Source organism: Podarcis raffonei, chromosome 12 (assembly GCF_027172205.1).
Source record: "Podarcis raffonei isolate rPodRaf1 chromosome 12, rPodRaf1.pri, whole genome shotgun sequence".
Taxonomy (NCBI): domain Eukaryota; kingdom Metazoa; phylum Chordata; class Lepidosauria; order Squamata; family Lacertidae; genus Podarcis; species Podarcis raffonei.
Genome location: NC_070613.1, coordinates 23682214 through 23706301, shown reverse-complemented (window position 1 = coordinate 23706301; position 24088 = coordinate 23682214). Strand labels below are relative to the sequence as shown.

At 39.1% G+C, this 24088-nt stretch overlaps 1 protein-coding gene across 2 annotated transcripts in view; it reads left to right on the top strand.

Annotated features, from left to right (window-relative positions):
- MALRD1 (MAM and LDL receptor class A domain containing 1) overlaps nucleotides 1-24088 on the top strand; it is a 224678-nt gene that overhangs the window by 35943 nt on the left and 164647 nt on the right. For both annotated transcript variants that reach the window (XM_053409891.1, XM_053409892.1), the window contains exons 9-18: nucleotides 395-602; nucleotides 1261-1407; nucleotides 5119-5228; nucleotides 5954-6133; nucleotides 9567-9681; nucleotides 11752-11898; nucleotides 12826-12978; nucleotides 13572-13677; nucleotides 15368-15735; nucleotides 16483-16904. In XM_053409891.1, coding sequence (XP_053265866.1) covers nucleotides 395-602; nucleotides 1261-1407; nucleotides 5119-5228; nucleotides 5954-6133; nucleotides 9567-9681; nucleotides 11752-11898; nucleotides 12826-12978; nucleotides 13572-13677; nucleotides 15368-15735; nucleotides 16483-16904 — 1956 coding nt within the window. The remainder of the gene's footprint in view (nucleotides 1-394; nucleotides 603-1260; nucleotides 1408-5118; nucleotides 5229-5953; nucleotides 6134-9566; nucleotides 9682-11751; nucleotides 11899-12825; nucleotides 12979-13571; nucleotides 13678-15367; nucleotides 15736-16482; nucleotides 16905-24088) is intronic.

Here is a 24088-nt window from a genome sequence, read left to right as displayed (position 1 = left end):
TATACCCAATCCAATTGGTTAACTGAAGCATAGGCTTGTTTCGTACAGTATGCAAGCCATGGCATGTACCACACATGTCCCATATCATGTACACACACTTTTACCATTATTATGTAATGTTAGCATACTGTCCTTTAATGGCTTGTGTGGATGTGCTGCTAGCATGCTCATGTTGCACAAAATTGGGCCTATGTGCATAGGAAGTGCATTAAATGTGGTGCATGAGTAATGACTTTATCTGTGGCTCATGTCCTACTTTAATCAGGACAAATGTTAAAAGAGGTTGCATGAAACACTGAGCAAATACATTAACCATGTTAACACCTCAGTCTCCGTTTGTTCCTCTTTCCATTGAAATAATTTGGTAAATATAAAATAGTAACCATTCTTGCAGCTTCTTTTAGAAGGAACAGTCGAAAGCAACATGAGCACCATCTGCCTGCATCACTTTCATTTTGTGGGAAACACGACGTCAGAATTGCCAGAGGTTTGTTCTTCTGAACGATTTGCTTGTGCCAATGGCCAATGGATTGACAGTAGTTTGGCCTGCGATTACCACCTGGACTGTTTGGATGGAAGTGATGAAGATCCAGCAGCTTGTGGTAAGTTAAATCACCTGTTCCAAAGATAGTACAGTGCCAAAAGGACTAGTGAAAGCATTTACACTACAGAAAGGAATATTAGAAACAAACTATAATTTAGTAATAACCAGAGTTTCCCTGAGTTTGAATGTAACAGGAAACTCTGGTCATAGTTTAGTGTTACATCTGAATAAGACCAATGCATATTCAAGCCTAAACTAGTAAATTGAATGCAAGAACATTTCAGTGTTTTAGAATCACCGTTGGGCTAGTCCCTTACTATACAGATAGCCTGACTGCAATCATAACTGCTTTTCAGGTGTCATTCTTGGTTGTTTTTATCTTGAAAAAAGTATGGTTTTACAGCACTCATAAGGGCTTTTTGTGTAAATGTACCAACTGAGTTATTAATTAGGAAACTTATCCCCTACTTTTAATCTTCAGTTTAAGATCTTCATATTGAATAAAGACTTTTGTGTTAAATTTATTGCTGCAGTTGGCAATAGATGTCTTAAAGTCTTCACATAGTTTCCGTTTTAAATAAACTTTTTGGATTTGAATGTGAAACCCCAATGGGTGCTTTATTAAGACAGATTAATTTAGATAATAATGCAGTAACATTTTTGTATCAGTTTCCCACCCACCCCCTTGACTCTATTTGCGTTTCTGTTTTCAATAGCAAATTACACTCTCTGTGACTTTGAGTCTGACCTTTGCGAATGGAAGACACTGAACACAAAGGATGTACAGTGGAAGATAATGAAAGCACAAACTTCTGGGGATTCCCTCCTTCCTGGAACAGATCATACAACTAGCAGCAATAAGGGTGAGTCATGCTGCAGCATTTTTCTGAGCTTTCAAGCACATTGTATGTATATATGTATGTATTAACTTTCAAATATGCAGTCTTGGGGTCCAAGTTACTTTGTATTTCCAGTGGCTTAAACATAAACAGTATGCTTTTAAATGCATATATTGGTAAAAAATGCACATTTAAAAATGCACACCAGAAATAAGACACATTCACTCATCCCTACTGTTGCTGTCACTAACTGATTTGCCATTAGGCACTGCCCAATGTGCTAATTATTACCAGCTCTAAGGTTAGTTCTTCTTTCACTGGGTAAAGGCAGACAGCTATTTGGGTCATGTAGAATGATAGCAGTCAATCCTAAATGCCCCTGAATCAATGAGATTTAGGTCCACCTAATCACAGAACCATAGCACTGGAAAGGACTCTGGTGTTCCATAATATTGGTCATTTTGGTATACCATTTATAGGTAAGATGTAGATTTCTGTGGAAGCATGCCAGCTAGTTGGTTTTTTTTAGTAGAACAGTACCATTGTCATCTAAAATGCTCCGTTCTGAAAACTCTCAAAGATGTTATCTCCTACATAGTGCATATCTGTAGTCGCTCAAATCCAAAGGCTGATAGTTTGACAGTCCTGATTAGATCTTTAATTAAGCTTCCCTCCTCCCACTAGCACAAATAACAATGTCAAGCCTGTGGGCTTCTTGAGAAAAAATACGGCTCATGCTTTGGGCTTCCATGATCTGTAAGACTGCTAACATGCTTTAAAAGTACTAGCCTGTGCTGGCAGGTTGATGAGAGAAACTGAATAACATACATAATAGATGATTCAATGTGGTTGAGAACAGATAATGTCCAAGTTGAGATGATTATATCTCACTATAATAAACTGAGATATGAATAAGCTTTTTGCCCATGCATGCAACCTCTTCATTCCTTCCTTTGCAGCATGCACAATCAAACCAGGAAGCCCCTAATTAATCATAGTTCTCTGTTTAATTCGGACCAGGAGCTTTTAGAGCAAGCCACAATATCCAACCAAATTTAAACCATGGTTTAATCTTCTTGTTCTGAATCTGGCTTGTTCTGAAGCTGATAACTTGTTACCTGGTTGGAATGAAATGGGAAACTACAATTAGTTAGAGCAGGGTGGTTCTTCCCAAAGTTGGGTAAATGAAATGCTGGGCTTTGGCAAGGAGGTGTGCAAGGCTCTCACAGGGTCCTAGAACTCCTTCCCAAAGCCTAGTTAGCACTTTCCCAGCTTTGGCAAGGAGGTGGGTGTGCTAAGGCACCCTGCCAGAGCCTCATGCCTCCTTACCAAAGCCTGACACCTCATCTTTTATAAATAAATGAATGATCATTTTTCGTGGAATGTTTTCCTTTTTATCGCAGAGCATTTAGTGTGTGTGACACACATACAAATGGCATGCATGTACAATTAGCTGCACATACAGCTAATTCAATGTATATGGGTAATTGCCGCTGGCGTCCGTCTGTTTCGGGAGACAGTGGAGGAGTGTGCCGTTGGGGGTGAAGTCAAACGCTTGGAAGGTTGCATTGCCTACTGTGGTTGCAAAGACTGGTACAGGAGACACATGTTTTGTTGCAGTTGGGGCAGATGAAGGCATCCAGTTGCGCTGCTATAGATGGAAATGCCGTGGTGCATACATGGCATACAAATCCTTTATCCGTGCAAATTATCATGTAGTGCTTCAATAAGGAAGAATAGCAGAACATGGGTGCCCATTTTTGGGCAACGGTTCCACACGATTTGAATAACTTTAAATTATTCTTTTTAAAGACAATTTTCTATTAATGGCATGCATTAAATCTCTCTAACACATTCAAGACCAAGTAGCACTGGTCTCATGTAGCTTTAAATTTGCAGTTCTCTTACAAGTGAAATAATTGAACCAAAATAATGTGCTATGGTCTAGTCAATTTCAGCACCACATGGGACCAAGAGAAACAGTTGTAAATGAGGGGGAAAGGCATTTTCATTACAATGAGTTTCATCTCTTCCTCCTGATAACTTTCAAAGTTAAGCTATTGTTGCTTGTTCAGGACTAGAGCTTCATTAGCGGTATATATGCACTAGTTGTAATGCAGAATTTGCTTTGTTTGCTCAATTTAATTGATCGTCTGTGCACTACATTAATTCCAAACATAGTTTGCAACACTGTATAGGGCAATGGAAACATACTTTTGTCTTCCCAGATGAGACCTTATGTACTCTGCTGTTTTCTAGCTCTGAAAACAAGCCTTGTGCTAATAGTGGGAGATGGGTGAAAAGGGAGCAGAGGGGTGTTCAGCATCAATCAGTGTTTGAGCAATAAACGCCAGAGTGATCTCTTTGAGTAGTGCCAGTGGAAGAAAAGTACTTCGGGCAAAGCAATTAATCACTCCATGACTCAGCATGTAATGTCTCTTTCGTTGGTTTAAAATCTAAGGGCCAAACTAGATGAGATATCAGGGGATCCATGATTAGCTCTCATGCCTTTTATTTAAAGTTAAAAAGCAGCCATACAGGATGGTGGTGGAGGGGATGGATAAAAGTCTGATAGGAACAGTGGAGCTGGAAAGGATGAGAAGGTTAGTAGTCCAAGACTCAGCCTCTGAAGTTTACTGAGAATTTACAAAACTTACTATGACTATGTACTATGTCATAGTCATATGTACTATGGCTATGACTATGACTATGTATAATAATAAACAATAAGAACTTAAGAACCTAAGCAGAATCCTGCTGGATCAGACCAAAGGCCCATCTAGTTCAACATTCTGCTCTTACAGTGGTCAACTAGATGTCTATGGGAAACCTGCAAGCAGAAACTGAATGCAGTGTTCTGTTGTTTCATACATGAGCCTTGAGTTTGTGTGCTGTCCCTCCGCACTCCTGGTGTGGCCGTGAGGAAGAGATCTGAAACTTCAGATTCCAATTTAATCTAACCACAGTTAGCATTGTTTTTACCTCTAAACTGTGGCTAATCATAATTATTGAAACAAGGAACCTTCATAAACTATAGTTTGAAGTTGGCCTGTTTCAGTAAACTATAGTTGAGATCAGAAACGGGGGGGGGGGGGATTCAATTCAGTTGGCACTTTGTGAAATATTATCTGAAGCAAAAAAGGGTTCTCCTGTTAAATTTGCACTTCTTCCAATTTTCCACTTGCAGTTCTCTAGCCAAGCGATGTGTACAAAAATATGTATATTAAAGTGTGTGTAAAAAAGCATAGAATGGTGAAAATGATATACATAAAAGCATTATACTGGGGGAAATTGCTTTGCATTTGTGTGCATTAGGCAAAATTCTATACAGAAATGCATGTATTTGGAGAAATTCACACAGAAATGCTGATGAATTTTCACAGGTTCTTAAAGCAAAATACAAACTGATGTGGCAGTTTCACCAATACCTAGATAAGAGTAACCAGTTTGTAATAGTTTGTCTTGTTCATTAAAAATGGTTTGTCTTGTTCATTAAAAATGGAAGCAAAAACTTCTGATCTTCCATGCCAGAGGAGAGGGGAGGATGAAGTGCATGAGCCAGAAACATACCTAGGCTTGTATGCACAGGACATAATTTATTATTAGGTCTGAATAAGAACTTATCAACAAGGCTTGAAGAAGAATGTCCCCAAGAAGTGCATTAAAGGCATGCTCATGTCATTTATGTTTTCAGGCAATGAATGTTCCTAACAACCTCCCTATTTTATATTTCAGGAACCTTTATTTATGTCACTGGCTCACCGGAGGCAAACACTAAGCCTATAATTTCTCACCTCAGCAGCCCAGTCTTTACAAAACTCCCCAGCGATGCTCTGTATTGCCAGGTAACTTTGTGATATTTCCTTGCCATCCTTTGCATAAGCAGTTTTTGTCTTCCTGTTTAGCCAACTGAATTAGACCATATGTTGCTTTTAGCCCAGGGTTGGGAAACATGTAGCCCCCTCCAGATGATGATAGATTACAAGTCCCTTTATCCCCAGCCTGCATGATCAATGGTTGGGGATAGGAACTTATACACCAACAACACCTGGAGGGCCAAGCCCAGTCCTAGCCCAATCCTCCCCAACAGCAGCCTGCAAGATGCCCTTGGGCAGGGTCAACACCAAATTTCAGGGGGTCTTTGGCATGCTATAACAAATGCCCTCACCCCACTGTCAATGTCCCTGCCAGTGCCCCTGCTGACACTGGAACTCACCCACTGGAGAGCCCCATCTTCCTCTTTGCAGCAGTAGCAGCATTGCTACTGGCCCCTTCCCCATATTTCCCCCTACTGCAAGAGGCACTGGCAGCTTCTCTGCCAGCTCTTGACTCTGAGAAAAGGCCAAAGAAAGGTTCTTCTTCTGTGCTGCAACCTCAAAGTTTCTAAGTGTTTGACAATAACAAATTAAAAGCCCAGTCGGTTTTGGGGGGAGACTGGAGGATGCTTGCAGGTCAGTTACATTAGATTTGTGATTAAAGGGTACGTGGAAAGATACTGTTCATTCATAGTTGATTGTTCTGTGATCCATTGAAGGGGTTCATAATTTCATTTTAAAAATCCTTCCAACAGATGAGATGTTGGTATCAGTTGTCCCAGGATTCCCAGCTGAGTGTCTTTCTTCGAACTCCTGTTGATGGGGATTTGCAAAGCTTACATAACTCAAAGCCTTTCAAGAGCACAATGCAGTGGACAAAAGCAAATGTCCTTTTAAGAAATATCACTGGCGATGAAATTGTAGGACCTTTTCAGGTAAGCCCCTTACCTGCACCACGGTACAAGTGTACACAAGTGGTTATTTGCTGCTGGTATTCCTCATTGCAAAATAACTTTAAAACTTTAACAATAACAATGTAGTTGGCTGGATCCAGATTAAGCCGGTTGTCCTAGTTCCTATGGAGAGAATTTGAAATTAAAACTAATTTGTTCCATTGATTTAAGTGCGACTTAAATTCAACTAACTTGGTATGGATCCAACCCAATACATTACTTCAGCTGAAAGGAAAAATAAAGGAGAATGCTCCTAGATAGTATGGTATAGTATGTATCTAAGACTGGTTTAGAAACAATTTCAGAAAATTCAGAATTTCACATTTCTAGAGATCATGTTTATTCTAGTAGATAGTTGTAAGCAGCATTTAGAGAAGGGCTTGCCAGTTTCTCAGGAGCCATTATGATTTCTATACACACATCCAGAAGCTAAATCCCTTCACAGCTAGTCAGACTCTGTAGGAAAGTAGGAGGAAGAGCTTTCCAATGATGTTGATATTCAGTTATATAAAATTTAAAAAGATGATGTAGAATATATTTTCTTACAAGGTTTGAAAAATATTTTATTTTTGGTATGAGTGAGACTTGGTAGGGGTGCCAGGCTAGATAAAATTGTTTTAGGAGTCAGATCAGGTTCATAGCCGGAGTAGGATCCTCCTGATGTTGCTGAACTACACCCCCAATCATCCTTAGCCATACTTGTTGTCACTAATGGGACCTGGAGTCCAACAGGAGGACCGTGGGTTCTCCATCATAGTCTATGTGAAACTGATCCTTTCAGGCTCATTAATCATGCACAGCCATTTTAGTAACTTCATTTATGGTGTTCCACTTACAGTGTTGTCACCATTTTTTTGGTCCCTGCAATATACCAGTACCTGGCAAATATGATGTTATGTCTAAACTAACAACATAAGTAGGAATAGGCAAGCTCCCAACATCTCAGCTCAGGCTGGGCTGAATTGGACTTTAAAAAATAATAATCTTGAGAATGCCTGGTGAATTCTGGATGCTTTCTTTCCTGGTTGGCCTCCTCTGCAACGTATCTTCCCTACCTTCAGTTTTCCTCTGTCATCTTGCACCTTCCTCCCTTTCCCTAACAGTGTGCAAAGGTGGGCATAAGTGGCAGCTCTGTTGCTTAGGTTACCAGAGCCTTACCAATAGGAAGTTGTTGAAGCCAAGATTTATTGAATTGTACTTGGCTATGGCTTCTGACTCAAAGGCTTTCCCCACTCAGCCACTCCTTAGCTGCATTCCTTTGTGTAGGTTAGTTTTTTCCTAGTCTGAGGAGCAGAGAGTTAGCAGCATAGGAGAGCAGGCGACAATGCAGGCCTTCCCACTCCTATCTAGGGGATGTTATACCCTGTTGACAGTGCCCTAAGTTGCCATACATGTGTGTTAATAACTTGGCAGCTTCCCCACCAGTGACAATTATGGTATTGTCACTGATGGGCAATGTTTCTCTAGCCAAGTTCTTAAAATGACATATGAATTCCTCAGAACACGTCACTGTCGTTCCTCCCTTCCACCCCAACTCTCTGTGATTCTAATGTGGAGTCTGCTGTTGAGCTAATGTACCATAAAAAGCACCCTTACTGCACAAGCCCACTTCGCTTCATCTTGGACACCATAAATATTTATAGCGCAAGAGAGGCTTCTGTTTTAAGCATTGTGCTTCAGTCATATTTCACTTCTATGAGGCCCTTAAGCAAACAGCTATTTCTCAGCAGGGCAACGCATAGCCCTCCAGTGACCCCCGCAATAAAATGTGGCTCTATTTGTTAGCTGTCAGCCATTATGTGTTTACACAAAATATCACAACAGATATTATTTCTCATTGTGAAAATGCCTTGTTGGCTTCGGTGGGGATGGCAAAAATGAATTAATGGGAGAATCAAACTGAATTGCAAACAACAACTTCTGCTCATCTAGAAAGCCGTGTAACTCAGGCAGCCTATTCTAATGTCCCGCTAACATGGTTGCTGAGGCCCTGTTGTATGAATTGGGTATTGGATGTAATGACTTTTTATGGTCCCTTCCTTAGCCCTTGAGATGTTTGGATGGTGGATGTTTGTGCATTGTGAAATTGACCCCCTTTCCACTTAGATTATGCACTTCTTTACCCTATTTTTCAGTTGCCTTTCTTTTCCTCTTGAGTTTTTACAGTTCAGAGGTGTGGAAGTAGAGAGTAATGCAAACCTTAGACGTGTTTCTCTCTGTGTGACCTGCATTCCCTTGTTGAGGATGATATATGACTAGCATAGTTATGATGGGCTTCTAAACTAGTCTGATCCATATCCCCCAATCTCCTAAAGCATGATATTTGTGTATATTGTATGTGCATGATATTCTTTCAAGCAGTGCTCTTGATCTTGGAATACTGAATAGAATTCTGACTGGCTTAATGCCAGTGTTTTCAAACTGGGCACAGGGTGACTCCTACATTTATCTCAGGATGAGTAATTCAGTTGTTGGTCCAAACTTATTGCCCCAAAAGATGCTTCAATTGGTTTGTCCTAAGATCTTCTCTTACATAATGGGGTATTACACTGCTCTTAATTCAGTAAAACAAAGATTGTGGGATATTGCCTTCTGTGATTTGCAGGCCTGTTCATACTCATCCTGCTCACCGAATGCCATGAGTATACAGTATGTCGGGTTGTTTTTCACAGCTGAATATTTAAAGAATTTAACATTATCGTAGACTTTTTGCTATGTCCAAATTTAATGTGTTCCCCTCGGAAATGCTCCAAGGTAAATTTACCGCTGTTCCTTACTTTGCAAGATTTTCTCCCTGTAGTAATCAGGAAGTAGAATGCACGAAGCACATTCTCCTGTCCTGAAGACTATAAGCAGACCCGACAACATATGAGTAACCCACTATTGGCAAATCTACAGGCAAATTCTATGCCATTTCTATTCCAAGTTCCTACTGGATGATAGGATTCCTAGTGTGACTTTGGCTGTTGCCAAGTTTCTGTCTGAGGTGGCCAAGATCAGAGATCAATTTGTATTAGACAAAAGTCTGAAAAGTCATAGTCTTATGATCTGCCCAAGCAGTTTGTGTGCTTTTAATGTATTTTATATGCTATGAATGTATATTGTATGCATTGAACTCTGTTGGGTCTTTGGACTGCAATAAAGAATTGATTGATGAATGAGGCTTATGTTTTGACTTTGGAGTGAGATAATATTTTTTAGATTACATACCGTAGTTCAATACTAAATGTGATTATTAATGAGACTTGAGGAATTGACATATCTATGGTATTGTTTGCTAAAATAGTTGCATATTCTTTTGAAAAAATCCCAGGCTATTTGCAAATGGAATTTAACTTCAAGTGTATTTAATTTTTAAACACAGAGCATACATGTATAAGTAGTATTTAATAAGGTTATTTTATTGGTATTGCAGATAATTCTACAAGCCACTGTTCAGTCAACAAAAGCCTTTGTTGCTGTTGATGACATCAGTATAACAAAGGCCTGTAGGACTAATTATAAATCATTTTCAAGTACTGAACAAAAAGGTAAGTACAGAGCAGCATTTTCAAATTGGTTTGCTGACCTATTTAATTGTTCTCCCTTTGTTTATGCTTCCACAAAAATATATTACTTAGGCATGGTATAATTACAGCGCCATTCTATACATGTCTACTCAGAAGTAAGTTCCATGGAGTGAAGTTCAATGGCACTTACTCCCAGTTGAGTTGATAAAGGGCTGCCATCTTAGCTGGAATCAGCAGGCTTATTACAAGTTTTTGAGGTTTTGTGATTTGTTTTTTGTTTGGTTCCATATGATTGATTTTTGTGTGCATTCTGGGGTGGAATCTAGACACATATAAAAAACGCTATGAAAATGTGATCAGGGAGAAGAACTGATCGAACAGGACTGGAAAAAGTTTAAGGACTATTTACAAAAATACTGCAAAATGTTTGAGTGTTAATATGATGTGGGAAGTGAAGGTAACAGGGTTTGTGTGATTTGGTTAAATGTGAATGAAAAGAAGAATCTTAAAAAGGACAAGGGGTTATGAACAGAACATTATTATGTCATAGTATATAAGATGAGGTATGGGTTAAAACAATGAAAAATTGGGACATAATAATTAGAAGAACATAAAATTAAGCATGGTTTAAATAAGGTTTTGAACTTGCTGAATTTGACTGGAATAAAGAGGAACACAAAAAAGGGGGATGTGAGGAGGTCAAGACAGAGGGGTATGGAACTTTATAAATCTAAGAAAGTGGATTTTTCTTTTTTCTTTTTTCCTATTTTTCTTTTTTTTGCTATATATTTTTGTCTTTCTGTTGTCTTTATTTTCTATGTGAGCTTCATTTATGGTAATGATACATTTGAAATGATGAATCTTTTGTTTTGTAAAACCTTAATAAACATTTATTTTTAAAAAAAGAATTTTTTTTTTTAAGTTTTAAAATATATATTGAATTTGTTCACAATCACCATCTAGTGTCACATTTGTATAATGTGCTTAAAACACAGCTGTGTAGCTGATTCCCAAGTATAGGTTTTTGTATCAGTACCTATGTTTTGAGGATGTCTTAGAATCATGCATGTCAGAGTTTACATCTATTCAGTGGCTAATGACAGATACTCATGTATACCCTAAGAAGGGTGGGCCAAGCTTTGCTTGCCTCCATGCTGCCTTACAATCATGCCCAGTTGGTGCATATGCACATACAGTTCTGTACAAAAAGACTCAAATCACATATTTAATCTCTAGACTGTATATTGGACATCTTGGACATCACAGTTTGAGCCTGTGTGCATGGGTTTGTACATGAGTATTCCCCAATTAGACATAAGGGCCCTGTGTGAATAGCTAGCAGTATTCAAAACAGTGAAGGAATATCGAGTAGGGAGTCTCTCAGTTCTCACCTCATGCAGGAGAATAATTTACAGAAGTCTTATCAGATGTAGTCCAATGCAGGACTCACATTATTATGTGATTCAGTATGTGCAGAATTTGGCATGTGGTACAGAATCTTCTGACTGTCATGGAACCTGCAGAATCTAAGCTATAGATTTGTAAAGCCATTGACCATCGATGGCCCACAAGATCAGGACAATTTTGCAAGCCTTTCTCCTGATCATACAGCAACAAACATTGAATTAAAACCCCACTACTTCTGCAGACTGAAGAATATATTGAATACATTAGCTGAAGGGAAAGAAGTGTTGCTAAGGCAGGAAAGGATTGGGGGTTATAGCCAACAAAAGTTTACTCACTGGGTGAAATTCAACTATGTTTTATTCAGTGTAAACCTACGGGAATTAATGTGATTAAGAAAGTCATGCCCACTTACTCTGAGCAGGACTAACATCTAGTCTAGTACTGTTTTCTCTGACTGGGAGCTGATCTCCAGGGTCTCAAGCAGAGAGCTTTTCTATCTCCTGCTACCTGACCAATTTATCTGGAAATACTAGGATTTCAGTCTTGGAACTTTTTGCATACAAAGCATGTGCTCTACCCCTGAGCCAAAAATATGGCAAATGTGTTCTGTAGATAATACTTAAAGTTTTATCTGCTGGTTTTTTTCCTGGCAAGAATAAGCAACTGTGTTGTTGTTTTTTTAAGGGGCAACAATGTTGGAAACCTCTGATTCTCCATCTCTTTATTGTCCACCTGGATTGTTGGCATGTAAGAATGGAGACTGTGTTACTTCTGACAAGTTTTGTGATTTCACTCCTGATTGCCCAGATGGCAGTGACGAAGCCCTGTGCTGTAAGTGAAAACACATTGATCTGTAATTCATGCTTAAAGATCTTTAAATGTGCATGTCAATAGCCTTATGGCTATTTCATTAGGAGGATCAGTTAATTAAGACAAACCACGCAGAAGGTGAAGCACTTTCACTCAGCGTCTTTATTGATGTCTTTGTGTACAGTTGTGGCTACTTCTCAGGTTAAAACTAAAATTGAAAATGACTCGTCAGAATAACAGAACCTCAGAAAGTGATATCTAGAGCTTCACTTTTCAAAGGAGGAATTCAGCTTTACTTTCAGCTTTGCTTTCTTAAAACAGTCTTCTCTCTCTCTTAATACAGACACTCACAGCAGGGCTCTATAGAGTTCTAACTGATTTGATAAGGATGATTCACACATGTCTGGCATGTGGAAACAGGAGCAAAGCTGGAGCTTGTGAACACACCTATTCAAAGCTAAATAATACTCTAGATCAGGCTTCCTCAACCTTGGCCCTCCAGATGTTTTTGGCCTACAACTCCCATGATCCCTAGCTAGCAGGACCAGTGGTCAGAGATGATGGGAATTGTAGTCTCAAAACATCTGGAGGGCCAAGATTGAGGAAGCCTACTCCAGATCATGCATGGACTTTATTTGATCCCTTGGCCCACCAATTTGTTTTTAAGTGTACCAGTTGTGCAAACTCTGTTTTGTTCATGGAACCAGGTGCTCTTGGGTCTCCCTTCCCTGTGCAATCCCTTGCACCTCCAATTAACTGCCTTGGAAGGTTGAGGAACCCTCCAGAACAGCATAGGAAGTAGTGTGGTGGTTGCAGGGCTGCAGCACTTTCTAATTAGGCACCTTCCAATTCACCTCCCCTTCCAATTGCTTCTTGTTCTTCTGTATACACTGGTTGCTAACCTGTCAGATAAATTGATGCAGACTAAAATAAATATATATATTCCAGCTCCTAAATGTGACTTTGAAACAGACAGCTGTGGCTGGATGGAAACAGCCAGGGGTGATGCATTTGATTGGGTAAGGAGCTCCAGAAGCGGTCTACCCCCTGCTTTCCAGAAGCAAGCTCCAACACGGGACCACACCTATAACCAACCTGCAGGTAAGGTCTTACCCATGGCCGGCTTCAGGTGTGAGTGGAACATCAGCACAATAATCTTTGGTGGTTCCTATCCTATATAAGGGGGTTTCTCTGGGATGTTTTCCTGGTGGTTATGGTGGGCAGCCATAACCCAACCCAATGATCAGGGGATGACAAAGTCTTGGAGCCACCACCATTTTAATTTCCCACAATATTGGGGGCATTATAGGAATGAAAATGGTGGTGACTCCTAGACCCAGTCACCTGGCACTTATTGGAAAACCAGGAGAAAAACCATTATTTTAAAAGTAAATACAGGACATGTGGCTAAGGTTGCTACATAGTCATGCCAGGCATGATCTCAATCAATCTAAGTAGGAAAACCATCCATAGGTGCAATTTTATGTCAGAACACTTTTCAAGGGATGTAGTACAGATTTGTGTGGCTTTTTTTCTTTATTATGTTTTTAGATATGTGGTAACCCAGATATCTGGTAACCCAGAGTTGCTGTGAAAACCCAGTCAGATGGGCGGGGTATAAATAATAAAATTATTATTATTAATTATTATATGTACTTAGTGGGGAAATAATTTCATTTTGCTCTTCTTAACAGGCCACTTTATGTTCATTCTAAGAAACAGCAGCAGTTTCTCACAGACTGCACAGCTACGAAGCCCAAAATTCAGCCAGGCTGGATCAGGTTGCACAATGACCTTCTGGTATGAATGAAGTTTGATTTTTGTGTTTAGAGGAAGACATGGCTGCCTTTGAAATGAAAAAGAGGACAGTGTTTGTCATTGTATGTGCTTTGTTCTGCAATATGTGGAATGCATTTTTAGTATTTGTTTTGAAAGTAGATTTGGATAAATTCACTACCCAAGAAAAATGTTAAACCCTTTGAACACATTTACAGCTTCTACGTCTGACTACTTGGTATATTCTGATTATGGCCCATTTCTACTAGTGTAACTCCTGGTTTATTACAATGATTACCATATTACATTGATATAGCACCAAGTCTTGCACCACTGCTCTGACAAAATCATTGATTTCAAACTATTCAAAGTATTTCATGTGATAGTGTACTAAATTCTAGGCTGGATCTACACTGACCTGTTTAATGTTATTAGAACAATATTAGATATATTGTTCGAAAATGTTACAGGGCATACTTCTAAAGTAAACCTTTTCTTACCTCTATCAAAACACTGTCTCCCTACTACTAGTTGCTGGTTGCTCTGCAGCGCCCTCTGGTGTCACATTTTAATAAGGCATTATAAATGTTAAAAGTAGAACGTCATGTGGCCATATGGTTATCGGAACCATTCCTTAACCCTTAATGTTAAAAATCATGAGTGTAGGTCCGCCCCCAGACTCAATTGAATTAAAATCATTTAATTAATATTTTGTGCTATTTAAACAACAGCATCTCTATTATTTTGTAAATTCTAATTTTATTTTGGACTTCAGTCAGAAATCATTTCCTAGTTCTTTCTGACTGGATTGTTTAACGTTCTTGGGGCTGATTTTTCTGTTTTGTTCTTTCTGGCTTCAGCCTTCCAGCAGTCCTTCTTAAAGGAAATAGAAAGAGGATCATACCAGGCAGATTAACAATGAAAATTGAACTCCTTGACTGTAGTTTTCGAGTTTCTGTATCCTTGAAAATACCTTAGCCATTTCTGTCTCTGTGAGCCCATGACATTTTAAATTCCCTTCAAAAATCCAAAGTTCTCTCAAATTCAAAGTGTTTAAATGATTAAAAATCTGAAGCCTGATTAAGAGTAGATAAGCCAGTGTTCCTGATCTTATGCACTTTAAATAGCACCAATTGGTTAGACTCATTTCAGCGATAATTCTACTTTGTATTAATGAATTATACAGATACTGCATTTGTTTTTTGTATGTAAATCTCTTTATATGCAGTATTCGTACTGGAAGGGTCAAAAAAAGGCCAACAATAATTGTAAGGAAAGACAGTCTATCCTCTCACATGATTAAACTGCGTCAATTCAAGTAACAATTTGGTGTCTCAAGCAAAGTATAGGTACACTACAAAAAAAGGTGTTTGGGAGCAAATTTGGTCACTCTGTGTGTACCGTATTTTTCGCTCTATAAGACGCACCAGACCACAAGACGCACCTAGTTTTTGGAGGAGGAAAACAAGAAAAAAAATATTCTGAATCTCAGCAGCCAGAACAGCAAGAGGGATCGCTGTGCAGTGAAAGCAGCAATCCCTCTTGCTGTTCTGGCATCTGTGATAGCTGCGCAGCCTGCATTTGCCCCATAAGACGCACACACATTTCCCTGTGCTTTTTAGGAGGGAAAAAGTGAGTCTTATAGAGCAAAAAATACGGTATTTGTTCAGTGTGTTGATGGTGTTGATCCCTAACTTTTAGACTCCCTTCTCAGGTATTACAATTATGGACTATCAGTTGGAGCAGCAGAAATGCAATTGCTTGTTGATGGACAAAAAGATCCTACAGCCCTTTGGAGGATATATTACAATCAAGGAGATCAGTGGCTAAAGGGTTTCATTCAACTTGGCCGCCTTCCACACCCATTTCAATTATCTCTAGATAAAGTCAGCCTTGGATTTTATGATGGTGTCTCAGCAATTGATGATATAACATTTGAGAACTGTGCAATGCCACCTCCAGCATTAAACTGCGAAGGCCCTGATCGTTTCTGGTGCCAAGACTCAAAGGCTTGCATCGACAGTTTGTTATTGTGTGATCTTGTTGATGACTGTGGAGATGGGTCTGATGAAGACAAATGCGGTAAGACATTGAAACATTTCCCCTTAAATTGCAATGGTCAACTTGAAGCACTGAGTAAATCTTGTGCTTGCTTCTCAGGCGATATCACAGTTCTGTTCACTTCAATAGACCTAGCACACTGAGTACTTAGAAGAGGGAAGGATTGCACCAATAAAGAAACCAAGGCCTGTGGAAACTGAATTTTAGAAAATGCAGTCCTTTGCTCACTTTGGATTAAGATTTGCTGATTTCCTACAAACTTTTAAATGGTGCCTCACTCTTAGCACAGTGCTAAGAATAAGTAGGAAATCAGTTGAATTTTCTGCATGAGAAGCCTAACAATTTAACACATCCCATTAGTTTACGCTAACCAATGTAAGTTAGTTATCGTTCGTCATTGAAAGTGTCTGAAAATAGATACATATGACAGTATTGCTTGAGCGAAAGTGGCCTCACCAAATTTGCTGCCTGCATTCACAGGTGGCTAGTTCTGGGAGATGGGATCTGTACAAGGTACAGAGTGGGGGGGGCCTTACTGTTAGCAAAATTTGCTGTTTTAAAAACAACAAAGTCCTGTTTTTGAAGCTCTGCTGTCATGGTGTGCGAGTAGAGCTCCTCTCAGCAGCTGACAACTGGCAGCCACCAGTTTCTTCTTTGCAGAATGCCCCACATATAGTATTGACCTGAGGTGTTCCGCGGGGGAGGGGAATGTGGCATCTCTCTGGCATTTAAAAATCAAAGGCATATATGTACATTCACTGGTTTCAGCAACTGAGCTGCAGTGCGACTTTGAACTTGGCCTCTGCAACTGGGAACAAGATGTGGATGATGACTTCGACTGGACCAGAAACCAAGGGCCAACCTCCACTTTTAACACCGGGCCAATGAAGGACCACACTTTGGGCACAGCCAAAGGGCATTATCTTTACATTGAGTCTTCAGAGCCACAGATGTTCCAAAACCAAGCTGCTTTGCTAAGCCCAGTCTTTAACTCTACCTTTGCACATGGAAAGAAAAGCTGCATTTTTCGCTTCCATTATCATATGTTTGGAAAGCACATTTACAGGCTGGCAGTTTCCCAGAGAACTGTGAGCAATACAAGGGGGCAGCTGCTGTGGCAAACATTTGGCGATCAAGGCGACAGATGGATAAAGGAAGTGCTCTATGTTGAGAGTTCAGAGCCATTTCAGGTATGCTTGCTTAGAGTGACATGAAACGTTTATGAAGATTTTTCCTTTCCTTTCCTTTCCAAATGGAAGTTTGACTGTTAGATCACATTTCCTTTGAACCAGACATTAACTGGGCATATCTTTTGTGGCTATTTAAGACCAAAATATATTGTAAAGGGATCACTAACCTTTAGGGGCCAGTGGGCACATTTTGAATTCTGTGGAAGTGTTGTGGGCATCAGTCACAAAATAGCTGTGTGTTGGGTGTAGCATAGCACAAAATGGCTGCCACATCTAAAAGATCATAAAATGAGGGAAGGCCACAGTATGGTGTGGAATGCCAGAGGCTGCAGTGGAAGGTTATAGGTGGAAAAGTTCTGTTTCATAAATGTGAACTCATTCCATCCATGGAAGGGAATTTTGGATCTGTGTCATTCAGTCTTTGATTTTCTCTTTAGTGGGAAATCAATTCCTGCTGCAAGTTTCATTCACAGAGTACAGTGCTACTCTATACTCCCCCCCCCATATAGTTGTTTGAGTTTCCTCTGTTGTTTCAGACTAATCAAATATATTAAACATAAATGGCTAGCAGTGACAAAATGGTATACAAAAAAGTCTTTCTTATGCCTTTAATAATAGCTATAGAAATCTAAAGGCCTCTGTAATCGGGTACCCATAATGTTAGTTTAGGGCATCAAGTAGTTTGCTTGTTTATCACTTTAACATTTGCTCCTAAGATGTGCTGGATTTTATCCATTCTGTGTGGTTGGAAACTGTGTTAATTGCCCCCATGTGGCGCTGCCAAATTATAAGAAACCACTAAAAATGCCTCTAATATCTTATTATTCCATAATAACTGCTGCAGGTCTTTATTAACGACTCTTACAAAGTTCTGTTCATACATAGCTACATCGTATAAGTTGATTACCCCTGCTGCTTTTTGTGATTCTCATTATCCACATATCCTAGACTGAATTTGCTAAAATGCTGAGAATGGGAATTTAGTGTGCAATTTTGCATGAAAAACTGCAACAATGATTTACATAACATTAGAGAGTGAAGAATTATTCGGTACTTGAAAGAGCAACCTATTTAAATAACCAAATATTTGTTCATACACTCTCAAATATTAGATTCCTCTTGACGTCCTGCAGATACAGTTTTTGTTGGTCACATCGTTATCCATAGGCAAGTTACCAAAGTCTGAGCTGGAAGAAACTTGATGTTTGCACTAGTCCCTAGCATAAACTAACAGAAAATATTACTTTGTGCCAAAATAATTTGCTGTCAGACTGCTTTACTTTCATGTTAGACTTAAACATGAAATTCACAACATGCTATACATGTCTACTCAGATGTAAACCAGCTGAGGTCTAAGGGACTTATTCTTGGGGAATATTGCAGTCTCAGAAATAGGAAAGTTATCTGCATCAAAGAAGCCATGTACACTGGAACAGAAATCCAGACTACAAAATGGAAGAGATACAGCTCAGTTTTATTTGACAGTACAACTAGAAGTAAGTACATGGCTCATGTGGTCCCAGAACAATAAATTTGCCCATACTGTAAGTTTGTAGTACCATAAAACTTTCCATGGGTCTCCAATCACAATGGGATAATTAGCAAACAACAATGGCTCACAGCAAGCTCTTGACACTTTTAGTACAGAGAGATAGCCAGTCCCTCTGATCTTCAGGTGTAAGCAAGACTTAACTTTTTTCTGAATTGTCCAGGGCAAGGCTTTACCAAAGGAACATTTGGTGTTGCTGAATAGGTTTTGCCACACAGTCTACATAAACAGTGCTTGCGAGGAAGTGAACTCCCTTACAGTCAGATCCTTGTCTACCAGATGCCCACCTTCTGTGAAATCCTAGGCCTTCACATCTATTTTTGAACAAACTTTCATTTCATAATACTTTTTACTTGTGAACCTGTGGAAAGGGTCCATTGTACATCACTTAGTTTTTTAGGAACATAAAAAATGGGTTCAGAAAAAAAGCATTTAGTCGCTACTGAAAAGATGGGGCAGGGTAAACAGAAGAGGAGGAAGCAATAAGTTTCTAATTAGTTCCAATACGAAGACTTTTTGATTCAACTCCCACTGTGTTAAAATGAAAAATAGACCCAATTTTTGGCATTAGCAACAACGTGATGAAAAATGACATTGACTCTAAAGTCAATTTTCTTAATTTTGAAACACTGGATTAAAATTAATTGCTTTGCATTTATCATATTTGCTTATATCTTATCTCATTTTTCATCTCACGGTTTCTTCTATGTTGTTTAAAAGAATGAAGGCCTATCTCTGTCTGAAAAGTTTTTCGTGGCTTGGCTACTTGGTTCAGTTTAATGATTTATAACCAGTTTAGCATTTGTTTCTCAAAATAGTTTTAGCTATAGGATGTCTTATATGATTAATCATATATAGCTGATTCGTTAAACTTTGGGGAGGAAAATGAGTGTGTTATAGACAAAGATATTTTACTTTGTCTTTCCTCTTACACAGTTCTACAGAAAAAAGTATCCAAGAAAACTTGGTTTACATTTTGCTGTAAACACATAGATCTGGAAAAGACTGAATTGCCTAGAGCATATAACGCATTCAGTCACAACAGGATGCATCATGGTGACAGCATAGAGAAATAGAGAAATAGGCAGAGGTGGGGCAAGGATAGGACAGGAACAGGAGTGGGATGACTTTCATGGCATCTTTCCACCACCAGATCAGCTGTGCTCCATATGCACAACAACTAAATTGCAACAAAGAGGGGAAGAGAGATTGCGACCCATTTGCAGACAGAGGAGCTTAGGGGAGTGATGTGTCCTACTTTACAGAGGGCAGACCTCTATTTGAAAGACTGTGTGACCCAAGACCTATTTAAAGATAGGAAGGGACAGCAGGGGCCTTGAAGTTGTCCATCAGTTGAGAAAGGTTGTTTTCTGCTGCTCCAGAGAAGCGGACACGGAGCAATGGATCCAAACTACAAGAAAGAAGATTCCACCTAAACATTAGGAAGAACTTCCTGACAGTAAGAGCTGTTCGACAGTGGAATTTGCTGCCAAGGAGTGTGGTGGAGTCTCCTTCTTTGGAGGTCTTTAAGCAGAGGCTTGACAACCATATGTCAGGAGTGCTCTGATGGTGTTTCCTGCTTGGCAGGGGGTTGGACTCGATGGCCCTTGTGGTCTCTTCCAACTCTATGATTCTATGATTCTATGATTCTATGGTACCTGGATAGCACACTATGCAGGCACAAAGTTCACCTAGTCTCAGTCTTCCAAACGCTGGTAAAACGGATTATATTTCTATGTAAATTATAGTCATTATTTCTTGATTTGCTTCTCTACAAATAAATTAGCATATGCAGATATGACACAAAACTATGTCTTCTTTTTTCCTTTTTCCTTTTTTTTGGGGGGGGGTGTGATGCATTGCCTTTTTCTAAAGTGATGAATCAGTAGCCACTCTAGAGGCAAAGGGACATGGGCTTTCCCTCCATGGTCCTTTAAAGTGGCTTACAACTCCAGGATTTGGGAGAAATTGGGGTCTGAATTAATTAACCATCCAACACAATTTCCCCCTTCCTTTTAGGCCTCAGGCTGACAAGACAGGAGGTCTGTCTTGCAACATCAAGACCCACACTTGTGCATTATTTCATGTTTCTAATATTCTGTGCACATTCTGTGCCCAAACAATCTACTCTGCTTTTGAAAATAGAATAGAAATAGAAGGTGGCACACATACACCCAAATTAAAACAATAAGAAATGTAAACATATACACACACACACACACACACACATATATACATACCATAAAACCGCAGAATAAAATGAGCAGTAAAAAAAGTAAAAGAAAAATCCAGCAGCTATAAAACACAAAGTTAACTTCTCAAAATCTCAGAAGGTAGATAAAATAACTATACATTCTGAATAACCACAGAAGATATGGAGGAATTGGGAAGAATGGTTCATACTACTGTTGGAAAGAATTGCCTTCATATCTGCCAAGAGACATATTAACCTATGAATTTCCATAGCATCAGCTTTGTCCTTACTGCGGCAGTTTTAGATAACAGAAAGTTCAATTTGTTCTAAAAATAATCAGTATTTCTCTTTAATATACGGTAAGTTAAATATTATGTATAATTCTCATTTACAGAGAATTATTTCTTATGTAATATTTGACCAACTACATATGAGCCTTGTAAGTTTCATTCAAGCTGGATCTGCAAAGTTCTTAGAGCTAAAAGAAACTGGGAACTATTTATCCTCATTCAGATAATAAATGAGATGTGAAATTAGCTTCATGGTAAATGAGTTCCCTGGAGGATGGTACAGTATATATAATGGAATCTGAGGTTTGCACATACACAGCTGGCAGATGCTTTCTAAAATGGCTTGAATTTTGGAACTGAATTCTGACAAATCTTTCTTCACTACAAAAAAAAAAAAGGTAGATAAGAAACTGACCCTATTTGCACCTTTACAGTGGTAACTATGGCAGAACATTTAATTTTTCTTTGGAGTTTTATGAAAAACCTCTTTGCCATGTATCACGAAGAGCAGAAATCAAGATTGCATAGGTCAACTTGTAAGAATTATCTTGGATATATCTAAAGGTTAGTTGTGTTGTGCTATATTTTTACATACAGTGGTACCTTGGTTTACGTATACTTCAGGTTACAGACTCCGCTAACCCAGAAATAGTGCTTCAGGTTAAGAACTTTGCTTCAGGATGAGAACAGAAATCGTGCTCCAGTGGCGTGGCAGCAGCAGGAGGCCCCATTCGCTAAAGTGGTGCTTCAGGTTAAGAACAGTTTCAGGTTAAGTACGGACCTCCGGAATGAATTAAGTACTTAACCCGAGGTACCACTGTATTTGATTACAGGTGTGGTGGGTCTTTGCCCCTCCCTAAGCCTCAGGGGTTGGTGGGGGTGGGGGGGTGATTGGGATCACAGCTAGGAAGGAAAAGGTTAATCATCCCATTGCCTCATCCTGCAGTCCCAGTTAAAATCAGCCACCTCAGCACCGGAAAGTAAATATGGAAAAGAAAAACACATAGTAACTTGCTATGCACTTAAAGTAACTTCTTGTTTGGACCTAAGAGCTCCCAGTTTGGAAACAGCAGAAACTTTACTATCAGGATTTTCTCAATTAATGTTCTCAATTAATGACAATTAGTTTGAAGTCTGTGAATACAGTTGAGTATAAGGGTGGACAATGGGCAGGAGAAGATGGCAACTGTGTCAGATGATGGCAGGTCCAGAATGTATAGTAAGTAGTTCTAATTTTAAAAATAACATCCAGACAAAACAGTTACTATTGGTTGGTGGTACTGATGGGTCTGGAAGAAGTATTCAACTTGTTCTAAAAGAGTTTTTTTGTTTGGGGGTAGGTACTCTTGATTTTGCCTCAGTTACAAATGTGCAGGTGACAGTGGTAGCCAAGAATGTCTTTTGCCACCTCTATTTGGTTTGCCAACTGTACCCTTTCCTGAATGTAGACCTAGCTCCAACAGTTCATGCTACCGCCTCCTCCCCTATTTAGTAAGAGATACAGATCTGTGTACACAGTAGTGAACTTAAAACATAGCTAGGACAGACACAGGATAGATATGGATTGTGTACACATCATGTGTACTCTGCCTCCAAGACCAGCCTGAAAGGATGTGTTATACTTTATAATCAATATCCCATTACCCAAAGCAAGGCTATTATTTATCCGTAACATATTAAATAAAGGAAAACCCCAAATTGAATATTCAGACTAATTTTGGAAATAATGTGGCATTGTACACAAATAATTTTGACTATATGTTTATTGTAATGCAGTCTTGGTATTTTTCTTCCTTTGACAGTCTCTTAGGATGAATTCCTTTCACGTTATTATTCTCCCACATCCACACTTCTATTGGCAAATTTACTTTATCTGCACTGAATTGTAGCTAACTGGAGTTTGTCTGCCTATCAAAGGGAAGCTCCTGGCATGTAAAAACAGACACTCATCTTTTTTGTATCTTGCAAGAATCCTTCCTATTTGTTATTCATTGCTAGTTTTCCGAAAGTGAAAATATTTACAAGAACTAATTAGCTGTAGGAGAAAGGATGTAGCAATACATAATGTCTAAACATACATTCCCACATTTGACCTGAATATGTTTACCACATCCCCATCCTTCATTCCCTCACCTAAATGCCAATGATACAGAACTGAAAAGAACATCATCTTATGTAAATGTCTGATGAGGAACATTTGTTTTTGAAAATATCAGTTGCATTACGATTTAAGTTGCACTTTTCCAGCTTATTTTTTTCCTGTCACTCTTTAGTTTTGAAAAATATGGATGTATTGTCTAAATTATCACCTGTAGCTTATGGCGCATGGAAATCTAATATTGAAACTAAGATGTATCTTTCTGTTTATCCATACTGTGGGATTCATGTGTCTGCTTTTTATGATTGACGAGAGCATTATTGTAGGGCATGTGCATGCAAGGGTTTTATAGGCGTTCAATCATTTCCCCAAACCACATGACATCTGAATGTGCAGTTTTGATCTACTGCCTGTACTGCATAGCTGATGTTGGAAATTATGCTATCTACATGAATGGTACTACCCAGACTGGGAAAGGCTAATCTGTCCTTTTCCAAAACAGGAAATTTATAAAATTTAAAGAGTCCTGATTTTAATGTCATCTCATCCAGTTAGGCCTTGATAATGAAACTTGTTAGGGTGTGTAGGAAGGAAGAAACTGGTAGCTCCCCTTCCTGTTCTTATGTAAAGCAAGAAAGGAGCACACAGGCACATATGTTGGGAATGTGTCCTCATGTTCCTTATTTGACCGTGTTCTCACTATTCTACCCTGGTTAGTTCTCTCCAGGTTGAAGGGCCCTTGGCAGAAATCCTTCATTTTACTGTTTCCAATAATAGATTTTGGAATCAGAGCAGATAATCAGGCTCTCCATCTTTTGTGCTGATAAAGAATGCCCTAATGCATTTAACAGTGTCCAAGACTCAGACTAAGACAGCATATGAGCTCTCCAATCTAAAATACTGTGGACAATATCTAAAAGATCTCACAAGAAAAAAGTGTCCCTCTGTCTCTGTTTGTATTCCTTCCCAGTGCCTGACATCTCATATGACATGCCATTTTCAAAGCTTCTCCAGACATCAGGGGCAGCTTAATTGGGGAGCTACCGGGGTGTC